The sequence below is a fragment of the Salarias fasciatus genome, chromosome 5 (assembly GCF_902148845.1).
Source record: "Salarias fasciatus chromosome 5, fSalaFa1.1, whole genome shotgun sequence".
Taxonomy (NCBI): Eukaryota; Metazoa; Chordata; class Actinopteri; order Blenniiformes; family Blenniidae; genus Salarias; species Salarias fasciatus.
Window position 1 is genome coordinate 19,855,315 of NC_043749.1, and position 12,067 is coordinate 19,867,381.

At 42.3% G+C, this 12,067-nt stretch overlaps 2 protein-coding genes across 2 annotated transcripts; one reads left to right on the forward strand and one right to left on the reverse strand.

The window, feature by feature from the left end:
• Positions 1-2,646: 2,646 nt before the first annotated feature.
• Positions 2,647-8,592, reverse strand: LOC115388130 (sodium-coupled monocarboxylate transporter 1-like). The gene is made up of 15 exons (XM_030091071.1): positions 8,239-8,592; positions 7,900-7,965; positions 7,600-7,651; positions 7,273-7,340; positions 6,832-6,986; positions 6,453-6,593; positions 6,254-6,383; positions 5,429-5,517; positions 5,106-5,218; positions 3,751-3,818; positions 3,569-3,655; positions 3,270-3,457; positions 3,028-3,137; positions 2,851-2,936; positions 2,647-2,760 (listed from the first exon to the last, which is right to left on the reverse strand). The coding sequence occupies exons 1-15, from the start codon at positions 8,590-8,592 to the stop codon at positions 2,647-2,649; spliced, it is 1,821 nt and encodes a 606-aa protein (XP_029946931.1).
• Positions 6,553-11,829, forward strand: tshba (thyroid stimulating hormone subunit beta a). The gene is made up of 4 exons (XM_030091703.1): positions 6,553-6,606; positions 8,917-8,962; positions 10,383-10,586; positions 11,349-11,829. The coding sequence occupies exons 3-4, from the start codon at positions 10,404-10,406 to the stop codon at positions 11,631-11,633; spliced, it is 468 nt and encodes a 155-aa protein (XP_029947563.1). The 5' UTR covers positions 6,553-6,606; positions 8,917-8,962; positions 10,383-10,403; the 3' UTR covers positions 11,634-11,829.
• Positions 11,830-12,067: the final 238 nt, after the last annotated feature.

Here is a 12,067-nt window from a genome sequence, read left to right on the forward strand (position 1 = left end):
CACATTAACAGTGGTCCATCAAACAGAAAAGTGACCCCAGATATAAAAATAAAATTTGGGGGGGGCAACTATCCTCACGCACAAACCTATATCATAGTGCCACATATGGCTGCGGCTGCCTCCCCTCTGGAATTCCAGCGCTTTTAACTCTGCTTCTAACTTTACTTTTACTAACTGTAGCTCTGCTTCTTTTGTCGCGCTTTCTACTTTAAGCTTTGCTTCCTTTTCAGCATATGAAGCCCTCGCTTTGGCTGCTTCTGCTTCAGCTCATGCTCGGATTGCAGCACTGGATGCAGAGGAGCAAAAACTCTTTGAGATTTTGGATCTTTTTTTCTGATTTTTCCTTCTTCTTAAACTGCAGGTTTTCCCGCATTTTCACTGTACTGTCCTTGCCGCTATCCACATTCATCAGATTTACGGATTTATTACACAGTCTTCAGTTGATATGAGTACAGAGTGGAACTGTGAAACAAGCACAAAATAAACAACAATGAACTCTCTCTGTTGGGCAGTAAAAAGCAATCTAATCAAATCAGTCCAGTCTACGTCTCAACATACATTAACTTGAAAGCACATACAGTAATACATCCTCTGTGAGAGTCAATTCAACTCCAAAAGATCATCTTTAACAATTAATAACATCATAAACTCTATAAAACAGTTTTGAAACTTACACAATACATAGTTTTTTTCTGCAGGAGAGGAGCTTAAAGGGCAACTCCGGTTTTTTGACACCTGGACCTTATTTATAGGTGTGTGCATGCTCATATACTCACTCAGACAAACATCTTACAGCTCGGAGTCCTTCAGAAGTTATTTAGATCCAACCGATTTAGCAGGGGCCACGGCAAGGGAGCTTCAGCGCGGGACATAATCTCTGCAAAATCGCTCATTTCGGCTATATTTTTTCATCCATCGCCAGTGTTATCATAAAGTCAGCTCGTCCACCGTCTTCAGGTGGGTCAACTGACCCACCTGAAGACGGTTGGACGGCGAGGGTCGGCCGGTGCGTGGGTCCGGTCGCCCGCCTGCGGAGCCTGACCGGGCCTGGAGGCTGGGCTGCTGGGTCGGGGGACCCGTCCGCCACTGCGGCGGCGCTGGGCGCAGTGCCGGGCGGGAGCCCCCGTGGCGGCCCCGAGTTGCCTTTCGGTCCGGGGTTAGATTCTCAATGCTCTGCTCTGCTCTGCTCTGCTCTGCTCTGCTCTGCTCCACTTCGCTGTTCTCTGACACCTCCGTGCAGAAGGGGGGCCTCCGGCAGGGCCCTGTGGCCCGGCCCGGAGCGCACATCCGCCGGGCGGCGGAGATCTGGATTCTCTCGCAGAGGGCTTCAGAAGCAGCTCCAGAAGCGGCTCCAGAAGCAGCGCGGCTGACGGGAGAGCTCCAGCAGCCGCGCTGCGGCCCGCGCACAGCGCTCCTCACCCACCTCGGAGACCTCCAGAGTCTCCCGCTGACGGGGGAGCTCCAGCAGCCGCGCCGCGGCCATGCACGCGCCCCTCAGCCTGCGCACAGCGCTTCTCGGCCGGCTTGGAGACCTCCAGAGACTCTCGGTGAGGAGAGACTTCCAGGAGCGCCCCGCAGCCCGCGTGCAGTGCGCCGCCGCTGGGCACCGGAGCTCCGCAGCCTCCCGGCAAGTCAGACACCCGGCCGCTGTGACAGCCGAGGCCGACTCAAAGTGCCTTTCTGCTGGGGAGAGGAGCTCTGCAACATTCCCATCCGAGCTAATTGTGGCTAAGTTAGCGAAAACTGTTAGCTGACCCACCTGAAGACGGTAGATGAGCTGACTTTATGATAACACTGGTGATGGATCAAAAAATATAGCCGAAATGAGCAATTTTGCAGAGATTATGTCCCGTGCTGAAGCTCCCTTGCTGTGGCCCCCGCTAAATCGGTTGGATCTAAATAACTTCTGGAGGACTCCGAGCTGCATGATGTTTGTCTGAGTGAGTATATGAGCATGCACACACATATAAGGTCCAGGTGTCAAAAAACCAGAGTTGCCCTTTAAGAAGAAAAAATAATATGCTCTGTAAATTAAAGTTTGGGCTCTGTTGCATCTTTCACTTGACAGCATCTGAGCTATTTTTGGTACTTCCGGTTACCGCGGCCATTGCGACTGGCCAAAATAAAAGCATGAATTTCACAACATAAGCATATCATAAAATGAACTAAAAATAATTCTGAAAGGTAGAACACATACTGTTAAACAAAATCCAACAACATTCCAGTGTGCTTCCGTGTGCATCGCTATAAAATAAAGTACAATGCTCATGTAGAAATTAAGTGGTATCAGCAAGAACAAGTGAACAAAGGGCAATTAAAGTGAAACAATTGCACCCCATCACTGGCAAACAGGAAATGGGAGTAGCTCAATCAGTGTGGAAGAGACCATGGAATGACCTTGTGCTATTTTCAGGTTGCTACACAAAGCAAAATTAATTTTATTTGCGCAACATTTCCCTTTATTGCTTCCTTGTGTGTTGTATTTCCGTGAGCAGCGTGTGTAAGTTTATCATTAGCAATTATATATTTTAATAATAATATATGAATTGTAATAAGAATTTCATTAACAAGTGTGATATACATATGAATATAAATAAGTTGATGGTGGGGTTACTGTTGTTTCTGCTTTGTAATGGAATAGATGCATTATAATTTAGTGCTTTGTGCAACATTTTTGGTCGACTCTTCGAAGTCCACGTATGCTGAGTTGGTTTTTCCCAGATTGATGTCTTGAGCCACTTTTTCTGGAACATCTGACTCCTGCAGTGGTTTAAAAACATAACATCAGCTTTATGAAGACTGATGTGCTCATAGTTTGATAAATAACAAGGTGTTGGGTGAACAACTTACCTTGGATTTAGTGCAAAAGTTAAAGCAGAATAAATCACTTTTCCTCACAAACAAGTCTGAGCTCTGCTTATCTTGCTTGAGCCCACCTGTGAAAAACAGAAACGCAAATCCCTCGTCATTGTAGCAGGGATGACGTGTGTTTCCAGTGACAACGGAGGTCAGCAAATCATAACTCACCTGTGAAAATGCTCACCAGTAGACCACTCGCCATTGTGACCAGTGTGGCCAACAAGGCAAAGTAGAGGTAGGATAGGGAGTACCAGGAGTCTGCCAGAGCTGGCCTCACACTGACACAGAAAAAACCTCATTTACCAACTTCTTCAAGTCCTCAGAAAGTCCATTTTTCAGAATTGAGCCAGCCAGAATTTAAACATTGTGCGGTTGACTGATAGCAGGTCTGTTTTATATGAGTGACTTACTCATCCGGTGTGGTCAGAGTCACTGGGCTGGTCGGAGGAACCACTGTGGTGAAATTTAGCCTGTTGGTGCAGTTGGTGGTGCTTAATGGAAGAGGGTTTGTCTTGTCAGCAGTTGGTGGGTAAAGCTGGGCTCCGATCCCGACCCACAGTGTCACCGCCAGTCCAGTGATCAAACCTGCAATGGCTCCCTGTAGAGTAAATAGAACTGCAGTTAGCTACATGCCTCAATGTTGTTTTAGCTACTTGCAAGATACCGCTGTGCTACTGAATGTTCGACACATTAGAATGAAAATACTCACTTTTGAATTTGCTGTTCGGAAAAGCATGCCCAGCAGATAAAGTCCCAGTAGAGGCCCACTGATCATGCCAAATATAGAAAGAGCGGCCTGGAAATAAAATTAGTGCATTTCATGTCATTCGGCTCATGATGGTGCTGTTGAGCAATAAATGGCTGCAGGGCTGTGCAGTCAAAGAAAGTTACCTGCAGAACGCTTCCCATCAACGAGGCCACTCCAGCCATACCGATGCACACTCCCCCAAAAAACACACCTGAAAGTTAATAAGTCAACATTATTAAATACGAACAACTTGTGATCCAGTATTTATTTCAGTTTTTACTTCAAAGCTTTTATAACAGTTACTGTGAGCCACATTGCCTTTGATTTTATTATGATTAGGAAAGAATTGAGTTTCTTCAGGTCTGTTCTGACTTTTTTTAAGCCCTGAGAGCACCATGTCTGAAAAGTTCCCAAGCTTCAACTTTATTTTCATAATGCACACAATAGAGAACACTACATCAATAAAAGTCTTTTATTATATATTTCTTGCCTCTCAAGCAGGGATTTGAACTGGTTTTCATTGATCTCCAGTTGTTTCACACATACAGATGCACAACAAAAAAGATGAACAAAATCATTTCATTGCCTTATCAGAAAAGACAAAAAAGAGCTACTCAACAATACTTCAATAAAGTGTCACAGATAACTTGGGCTTGTTGTAGTGAATCCCACCCGTCTCTTCGGTGTGACTTTAGGAAATAATGGTCTTGCTTTTAGCTGCTCCACAGATCTCACTTCAGGTCATTGCTCTTTTGTCATTTCTTACACTTTGACACTGCGGGAGAGTCAGACTTTGCCATGGGCTGGTTTGTGGGAAGCAATATTCACACCCCTGCTGTTTGGTGTTCGTGTAAGAACATGCTACTTTTGGGTTGTGACACAAAATACAGAGCTGTTCTGAAAATTATCCAGATTAAGCTGCAGAATTCTCCTCATCGGGAATGAGATTGGAGCTTTCAACTTTGTGTTCTTTCTGAATTAAATTCAAAGAGCCAGCATGATCCGGCGTGTGCATTTACTGCCCTGTAATTCTCCCACAAGAACTATTACTGAATATTTTTCATTAACCTGGGTTCGAAGAGGTCTGGCCTGGCATAGGATTGACATACAGATCTCAATAATTTAATTGCTGTTGTTTTGCTGTTGAGCCAACAACAACTGGAAGAATATCATGACTCACGTGGAAGAAAATGAAGCATTTTAGTGACCATCTTAAAATAACAAGATAAGATAACGTGTATGTTGGTGTCTACTTGAGTCTTCTGATCTTCGAGTCGGAAAGGTACTGTGAGTTTTTACTGTTCATGATAAAATGTGTTCCGCTAACTCAGACTACGCCAAGAAGCACGTTTGTGCTTTTGCTGATAGTACAGAAGATGTCTTGTGTCAGACAGATAAGGAAGAACATATCTCCTTTTTTTCTGCTCAATTATATAAAGTCAGATCACTCTTTGTGTTCATGGAAAAGCTTCAGTGAAAGCATGTTTTTCCTACTTACTCAGTCCCATGTTCATCCAGGTCACCTGTTTGGTTGTTAATTGTTTGAAATTTGGAAAAATGAAGTCTTCCACTGTCACAGCGACGAGGGCGTTAATGCTGGAAGACACCGTGCTGAAAAACAGACAACATTAAGCTTCTAGACTCTGAACAGAGCAATGAAGATGTAGCTTTCAAATAAAAAGATTTCCTCCTTTGTGTGGGTGACTCAGAATTTCTCAGTCTGCAACAAAGCGTGATGGTTTTCTTGATGATTACAGAATCTCGTTTAACATTCTTAACTCAAAGTTTGGTGAGCTATTTTGTTGTTGCTTCAGGCCTCACCTCAGTGTGCCGCTGTATGCTGCCGCCACAAACAGGCCAGGGATTCCAGGATAGTCCTCCAGGATGTCCATCACAAGGTAAGGCAGCAGCTGGGTGAAACATGGAAACCATGTTACTGTTAACCGTGACCGCGGTCTAGAGGTATTTAAAGTTTTCAGATTCTTGTAATTCATTTAACTCTAATTCTCTAGCAGTATTTCTTTTTCAGGATATGTTCACTTTAATAATTAGGACTTTAAGATTTCAAAAGAAGCTATTTACTGACAACGCATAGATTTTGTTGCATCATTGCATATAGCATCTTTACAAAGTCAAATTTGGGTTAAACATTTAATGGCTGAGACAATGCCGCCTTGGAAGTGTGATCACTGTAGATACATTGCTGCTTTTCACAGCACACATCCTACAACAAAACGTGAAGAATAAACAGGGGAAAGACATCAGTGCTAGTATTTTGAGTTTGAAACCTTTCATAATTACAAATTTTACTGACAGGACTGAAAGTGAACTAGACTGACAGTAAAGATAAGAGCAGATTTGATAAGATTTGGAGCAGCAAGACATTTCCACACCCATGGCTTTATTGGAGGAAATGCTTTCGGTTATTGCTCTGATCAGATAAGAAATGCCAACATTTAATGGAGTAAATTATACAATATGTGTATGTATTTAGTATATCTCAAAGTCTGTTATTTTTTTCAACTTTTACTTCAGTAGGTTAGTCATTGCCTCAACTTTAATCTTTTTTTTTTTTTTAAACAAATGTATCTGAATCTGCCTCATTGAAGAAGGTGCACTCTTTCTTCAAAATGCAGCTGTATTCACCTGGTCAGAGGTATTCACATCACCGTTTGAGAGTGGATCACAGTTCTTGTAAATTGAGTACATTGTGAGGCCAGAGAACATAGCCAAACTCACAGTTGCCCACAAGCCAACCATGTTGACATACAAAGACCTAAGAGATGAAAGAAGACGAGTCAGTGCAGGATTTCAGCCAGGAATCTGTCATTAGTCGCGCTCTTACATTTTGGCATGTCCCATTGTTTTGCAGGAGATGTAGCGCTGCACCTGGGACTGATTAATGGAATAGATAGACACCCACATTATACTGCCACCAATCACTATGCTCCAGAAGGTGTGTCTTTTCAGAGGATCTGGGTCAAAGCTGTGGAGAAAAGGTCAGAAATATGAAAGACTACTGAAGTTGATTTGGGTGCAACAATAGTACATGTTTCTGACAAGTTTCATGACATTTTTAGGCAATAAATCATCTTTACATTCCTAATCTTTAGCTTTCGTGATTACTTTATGCAATAGCTTTGACAATAATTGGTCTTTGGGATTAAGGAAACAATGCAACTGTGTTTCTGACTGGATTGATACAGATCTGCTTTTACACTTACTCAAATGCTTCGAGTCGGCCTCCGATTCTAGCATCTTCCCATATTTGTCCAAGTCCTCCCTGCAGCACGGCACCCCTCGCTATGACTGCCACAAAGCCTGCCAGCATGATCACCATCTGCAGGACATCTGTCCAGATCACTGCTTTCAGACCACCCTGAAACAATATCCAGCTCAGACTCAGCTCCACCTTCAAGTACTTTGCAATAATATTTCCCATTTAGTGCTCGATGATTCACAAAATAACTTCACAAATGAGCCAACAGTTTAACAAACTCAAACTAAATTACAATATAAAATTCACCTCTGTTTCAAATGAAAACGACGACTGGCTTCTATTAGTGTGAAACAGAAACATGCTACAAGAATTTCAGACTGTGTTCATACGTCACCTTATTTTAATATAATACATAAAGTACGTTTTGAAATGAGACAGTCCGTACCAGAGTGCAGTAAATGATGCACACCACTCCTGTGGCCACCAGCACTCCCCACAGATGAAGTCCAGTTACTGTATAATAAAAAAAAAAAAAAAATTCCCTAAGTTTTATAATTGACAAAACATTTTTTGTAACAGACTTGAGTTCAGTGAGCTTGTCAGGGTTCACAGTGAAGATAAAGAGATTCAAATAGTTTTAGCTTTACGTCTAACAGGAAAAACCATTGAATGCTTCTTTACTAGTTTAGCTTGAACAGTGTGATGCAGGTCACTTTGACCATTAACTGAAGCTTAAAAACATGTCGTTGAGTTTTTTTGTGTTTTGACTCACTTTGATTGAGTGCCAGTGCTGGAGCATAGATGACTAACCCGGTGTACAGAGCCTGGAAAGAGACGTCTCCATTAGTTGATTAGATGGAAACACAAAAAGCTTTTGATTCATATTGATGCTTTCTGAGAAGTGCTATCGGGAATCAGTTTTGCATAAAGTCAAAAAGGAAAAAAAATCAGTATAGCATGTCACTGTTACCATTTTAATCATTTTTGTTGGTTGTCATTTTGATGTTGCACTTGGTGGAATTACAGAGGTAAATGAACATTTTCAAACTTTTATACAAAAGTGTGTTGTTACCGTCTGTACGATGTACATTGACGTCCCAATAATCCGAACAGGTCGACTGAAGCGCATCCCAAGATACTGGAGTGTAAGAAAGAAAACAGAAACAAAAACTGACTTTTAAAAAAGACAACTTGCTCTACATTTTCAATGCATTGTACGCTATAAAATGTCTTTAAAAATAATTTCCTTCCTACTGTCAAATCAGTCACTCTATAAACTTTTAAGAGCCTTGTAATGTTGACTTGTTATGAAGCATATATTTGGCTTTCAGTCCTGATCTTTTATATCACAAGTTGTTCTGTTCTCTGACTTTTGCACCACTGACATAAACACAGTCTGTATCAGTCATACCTCATAGGCACTGGTTATCCCCAGCCGATAGAAAAGTGGAACAAAGATCTCGGCAGAGACCGCAGACATGATGGTGTAGGAAATCCCAAAGAGCCAGAAGGCTATTCCAAACTTGTAAGCTTCAGCAGGTGTGCCGATGACTGTGATGCCAGACATGAAGCTAGCAGTGAGCGACATGGCCACCGGTATAGCTGTCATTTGTCGTCCACCCAACAGAAACTCTTCACTGCTGGTCTCCTTACGACTTCGGATGGCCTGAAAAAGGCCGATGCCAGCTGCCCCCACAATGACCCCAAAAAAAACCACATAATCCCACACAGAGAAAGTGGCCACGGGTCCACCGGTGCCAACCATGGTTACTTCAGCAGAGACTTTATCACCCTTTACTTAATAATGTCTGGATTAAGCTGAAGTTTTGGTAATGTTAAACTCCTCTTCTCTAATGTATTCAAATATTGCTACAACGTCCAGTTCCATCCACACTGGGAGCAACAAAAATCCTCTTCAGTTCTTATACCTAATTCCTTCACTACACTCAAACCTTCACTGACAAAAAAAGATGTTTGAAAAAATGTCCAGGGTTGAGTCTTTTTTCCTCCCAGATTCGCCACTTTGATTTTCAGAGTCTTCTCTTCTTCTGATCATCAAGCAGTGAGATTCCAGCTATCTCTCTTGCAGTTGTCAGGAGTCTGGTCCTCTCTGAAGCCTTCGGCGAACTATAAAGGTTAGTTCACGCTAGTTAATAATCCATCAAGGACACGAGACCCAGAAGCCATAATTAAGTGTGAGAAATGCATCATTTGTTGAACTTTAGATGGCGAGGATTCCGGTTTGTTTCTCATATTGTGTTTTGATGGCCTTAAATCAGATAGCCACTTTCATTAAAGTTAATTTTTTCCTCTTTTTAGTGATTTATTGGTACTTCCAGGTACGGTCTTTATACGACTCCAGGTTAATTAATACTTACTGGTTCGGTTAGGCATTGAGAAGGGCAGGTTACATCTTCAGGGTTTGGCTGCCATGTCCACTGTTATATCATGTTCAAAACTGTCCACAAAGTCACATGTCAGAGTGAGTATTGCATAATTTGGTGGGTTTTCTTTGTTCTTTGTTGTTCTTCTTTGAAGAACCAGACCAGATCAGACCGATACTCTAATGACAGTGTTTGAAATTGTTGTCGTGCTTCATTTGTTTTGTGGACAGTATTCCTGCTCACCGGCGGTCACCTGTATCAAGGTGTTTACTCCTCTTCCCTTGTGGACCAGTTTGTGACAGAGCACATTCATTAAACTGTGCAAATCCCAGACAGTTGAAAAGAAAGACATCTATGTTCACACTTAACAACCCATTCTGTCTTCGAGACTTTGGCTAACCTGGCCAATCATTAAGCTAACTTTTAGATAAGGAAACCTTTGCAAGCGCAGCCTGGAATGTTTGTCGCATTGTGCTGTCAGTGCGATTGTGGATCATTCATTGTCGCTCTGAAGCGTATGTCATTTAGAGATAAAGCTGAGGTCTTCTGCTGCACTTTTCAACAAACAAATCTGCTCTGGATGTCTTCTCACTTTGTTCTGTACAAGTTTAGACTGTGCAGCTCGTAACTCACCACTACTGCCTGCTCCTCAGACTTGCTTTGTAATAGCTGTCTTTGCAGAGTCACTATTACTCACACAGAAGTTCTGCATCATCAGAGCCTTTGTTTGAGTTCTACTCAGAGACACATGGGCTTGTTTTGTAAAAGGATGTAAAACTCAATTAAATTGCAGTTGCCTTTTATGTAAGCTTAAATGAGTTTTTGAAGTATCTTGTGACATCTAGTGGTCATAGCTTTAATCGTCAGACCCCTTTTGCCATGACCAGACAACAACTGCATGAATTGTTCAAGAAGGAAAAAGGTATTCATGTCATCCACATAATGGCCCTAAACAATCAATAGATGCTTGTCGTCACAGACAGTAGTTGAGTCAGCCTGGTTAAATATGAATGATATAATACATGTATAAAGACTCTTCACTTGGTGTTCAAACTCAGAGCAATATCTCATCTGCAAGCATCCACACCTATCATACAGGTGACCTTGAGTAAAGATAGATTTAACTATCGTCTTTAACGATGCGTCATCATGTTTTCTTCTTTCATTGCAGGACAAAAGCTGACTGAGAAAAATGTTGCTTAACATGGAAACTGCGGCATTTCCCTTTTGGCTCCTGTTTCTGCTCTTCGGGCGGGCTGCTCCGGCTGCTCCGGCATGTTCACCCTCCAAATTCACCCTTTATGTGGAGAAGCCAGAGTGTGACATCTGTTTGGAAATCAAAACTACGATCTGTTCGGGAAATTGCACTTCCTGGGTATGTGCTTCGTCACTTGTAAAAAAAAAAAAAAAGTGTTCTTAAAGTCATTAGTAGGAGAATGGTGGCTTAGAGGTTAAGTAAGGAAGAAGGAAGCGTGTTACCTGAAGCTCTATCTTGAATCACATAGCCGACAGGTCACTGCTGTAGCTCATTGTGCATGACCCCTGACCCTTAACTGCTCAGGTTGCATCAAAACAACACGTCACTCACTGTACCGACTCAACAAGAGTGACATCTATTGTTCTTCCAAGACGGAAATCAATTCCTACATAGAAAAGCAAACATTGTTAGAACTTTTTCTCCAAAAAAGGAATTAAATACTTTTTTTTTAATGTTTCTAAGAAACCGTAATTCTAAAATTGTGATTTTCCTGACCCGCTGGGGCAATGATTTCTCTTTAAGCAAGCTAACTTATTTAAGAAACTTTGGTGACATGTGTTAGGATTAAAGGACCCTATTCAGGAAGCACAGTGGTCAAAACTGAAGGATTTGAACCTGCAAACCTCTGATTTCAGGTTTACTTGTCTAACCTTTAACCTGTAGGCCACTCTTGCCTTACCTTGCTTTTGTCCACATTCAGAGTAATGTTGAGTTACATATGAAATATAAACAAGTGTTTTTTGTTTTTTTTTTGCTTCATAGATATCTAAGAGTTTTAAGTTAAATAGAAGGAACAGTTTGTTTTTTGTTTGTTTTTTACCGATCTTACATTATGAACAGTAATTTGTGGTTTCACCAATGTTTTTGTTTGACGACCAGGAGAAAAACTTCATCTGGGACTACGGAATCTCGAACTATTGGAGGCAGGATGTCAACAGACAGAGCAGTTGTACTTATGATCGAATTGAATACCGCACGGTCCCTCTGCCTGGCTGCCCTGTCGACTTCACCTTCCCCGTGGCTCTCAGCTGCCGCTGCGACAGCTGCGACAGAAGCACCACTGAGTGCACAGAACGAGCGGGCAAGGCTACAGCTGAGTGTACCAAACCTGTTGTCAAGGTCCACGCTTACCCTGGCCAGAAGAGTTACTTGATGTTTTCCTAATTGGCGTCCTCTGTTTGCTCGTGGCGTACGCGATGTGCTTTTACAAAAACCACAGTTTTCCCTTTGACTTTGATTGACACCAGCGGGAGACTCATCACCTGGACTCTCGCCAGTCACACCTGCTTGCTCTTTACTGTTTTCTGTGTCACGCTGTGTTCTGCTTCTCACATTCTCCAGGGATTAGCTCCCTTGCACAGTTTTGTTGGCTTCATTGTTCATCCTTTTGTACGTGTGTGTTCCTTACTCTCAGGTTTATTGTATTTACTCCGAGAGAAGCATGTCAATTAAAGTGGAAGCCTCTAAATAGCTTTCTGACTAAGCTGTCCTCGACTTAATCACATCCTGTCTCACCTCCGCTTTCTGTTTACTACATAACACACACGGGATCGTGACAGTCCACAATGTCACCTCAGCCACTATGTTTGCATCAGAGG